Source organism: Olea europaea, unplaced genomic scaffold (assembly GCF_002742605.1).
Source record: "Olea europaea var. sylvestris unplaced genomic scaffold, O_europaea_v1 scaffold15075, whole genome shotgun sequence".
In the NCBI taxonomy this organism is placed as follows: Eukaryota; Viridiplantae; Streptophyta; class Magnoliopsida; order Lamiales; family Oleaceae; genus Olea; species Olea europaea.
Genome location: NW_019232652.1, coordinates 1 through 2,641, shown reverse-complemented (window position 1 = coordinate 2,641; position 2,641 = coordinate 1). Strand labels below are relative to the sequence as shown.

Sequence of the window (2,641 nt, the reverse complement as noted above, 5' to 3'; positions counted from 1 at the left end):
GACGAAAAAATAAACACGATTGAAAGAGCGTGTAGAAGACAAAGTTGAAATATAATTAACAAGTAGTAGGTCTAATGACAGAGGAAATGGGAAATGTAGCACAAACTAATTAAAACAAGGCGATGAAATTCATGTTCAATTAAGTCGAAAACATTAAAGGTCGAAATCCATGTTTAAGGCTGGCTTGCCAAATTTTGTCGATGTCGAACATGGTGTCACCGCACTCGTTCACATTCCATCCTTCTAAGGCATGCACAATCCCAGCTACACGCCAAGCACTCATAACTTTCCTTGGCAACCAATTCTGTATAAAGTGTTACCATATGAACCAAATCAGGTTTATAAGTCTAATGCTGAAAATTTGAATGAAATTGATGTTAAGCTTGCAAGATTGAACCCCAAGTCTCAACAATATGTTACTGGTTTGAGTAGAATCCCCCCACTTGTCTACCTGATTTGCCTGCAATTTAAGATATATTCGAGAAATAAAAGAAACGGAACATTGAAGTGGCTCACCTCACAAGAATGCAAATTCTCGAGTGATGGGGGAGCCACCATAGCTGGAGTATACTGGTAGAAGGCATCATTCCGTGCTTTGTTTGGAGGAAACTTCGAGAAGGGGATGAACAATGTTCCTTTTGGTGCCCTCATTTGTTCTTCTTCTGTCAGCTCATCTCCAACTAGCCATATCTACATATCAAATTGGAAATTGATGCTCATGCTTTCATATGGAAGTTTATGGTATTATATAAACTGGGGAAATGTTTACCTTCTGAGTATAGCTTTTTGAGAGTACCACTTTACTCTGGGACTTTACAGCTAGTTTAAGCTCCTCATACTCATTTTCGTACAATGTATTCACCTGACATAAACTATCACTTGTTAGAATATATACATATATTTCTTTTAGAAGAATAGAAAGGTCAAATCGTGTTTGGCAAGTAGGATTGGACGTGATCATGTAATAGTCTTGTTGAGTTCAGGTATCAAACATGTTATCAGGGGATGTCTTGAATTCAACTTAACCATTCGGATCAAATTAATTAGATAATTAGGATCTCTATAAGTTTTGATTTTTCACATACCTGGATACCCTTTTGGCACAAAGCAGCAACTATGGAGTACGCAACCTTGGACAGCTTGCCTCTGAAGAGGACTTCTGTTGTTCCTTTCGGAATGCTATTAACGACAATAGCGACAACCAAGCTACTTCCATCTACCACCTTAATATTTATCTGCGGGTGCTTTTCTATGTAGATTGCTCCATTTCTATTAAGTTCCTCGTCCTGCAATACGAAGTTTGTGATCTTTCTAGAAATTGTTCATTACGGAACTTCTTTCTTTATGACACTAATTTGTTCTTTCATTTTATCAGTAACCATTATGCATTCAGCAACAAATACATGCAAAGGTTCATATAATGGAGGAAAATGCAGATCAAGTACTGCAAAAACCTTGCCTGGTTGTGTAGACCAAGACTTAGCACCTTGGCGCCTCGTGCATCTGCTTCGAGAACAGCTTCTTCAATCAATCCATTGATAGCTTGTTTTTGCCATTTAACAAGATACTATAAAACCATCAAAAGCATGTAACCATTCTCTTTTAAATTACACCACTAAAATACGATGTTCTATCAAGATAAAAATTCTTACCTGTACACTGTATCTTGGAATTGCCCATGTTTGCAGTCTGAGTTTCTCCAAAGAATTCCTCTCCGTGATAAACGAGCATCCCTTTACGAGATTTAAGACAACAGACCACCATGTTACAGGCCACATCAACCACATGTACCATTTGGAGTTCTGAGGTTTAGAGGCAAGAGAAGCAAATCCAATTTGGAGGTGAAAAATGGAGTCTGGCGTTGTCAGATGTGTTAAATGCACCACATCAGGAAAATCTTCCTCCCTTTTTAGTGAAATCTCATACAATTCATCCGTAGACTTGTCCATGGTGCCATATATGTAGTCATAGATTGGCATGAACAATGAATAATTGGTCCGGAATTGTGTATGATGCAAAGAATGAAACCTGTTTATCAAGGAATTAAACTTTTTCCATGTTAAAGTCAAATAACAAATTCAAACTCATCTTTCAAGTGATGGATCAATAATTCAAGTTAATCATTCTGTCTATATCCTTTAGTTTGACTAGTAGAAAAGATAACGAGGCATAAAGTTAAAGGCCAATTACGATGTCAAGTAGATGGCCATATCAACTTTTTCGTTAGTCTAACTAACAGCTACGGACAAAATGATCAACTATACTCTATTAGGTCATTAACCATAACTAATAAGCACGTTAACAACACTGATTGGATAAGTACTAAAATTCTGATCGTAAAGTAAGTCGAAAAACTTACGAGGGTGTATACATGAGATATTTGAGAGGAGGAAAGATTGAAAAAATCCATTTAGGAATGAGCTCAAAGTTGCAGTGTCCCATATTGTTCATGAGATCGATGTAGGTAATGTATCCAAATATGGATCCCACAGAGGCAGTACCACTCACCACTGTTGTAAGCATTGGAATTGCGAAAAGCAAAAAATATGCTATGTGCTCAGCAAATGGATGTATAACAGCTGCATTACAATTGATAACATCATAAAAAGTCATTTTCTGTTTTAATTCCTTAAAAAAAAAA

General features: G+C 36.8%; 1 protein-coding gene across 1 annotated transcript; it reads right to left on the bottom strand.

Moving 5' to 3' along the window:
• Positions 1-19: 19 nt before the first annotated feature.
• LOC111376458 (protein ECERIFERUM 1-like) lies at positions 20-2,613 on the bottom strand. The gene is made up of 7 exons (XM_022999415.1): positions 2,360-2,613; positions 1,653-2,028; positions 1,460-1,567; positions 1,086-1,286; positions 770-862; positions 517-690; positions 20-304 (listed from the first exon to the last, which is right to left on the bottom strand). Exons 1-7 carry the CDS (start codon positions 2,611-2,613, stop codon positions 140-142), a joined length of 1,371 nt encoding a protein of 456 aa, XP_022855183.1. The 3' UTR covers positions 20-139.
• Positions 2,614-2,641: the final 28 nt, after the last annotated feature.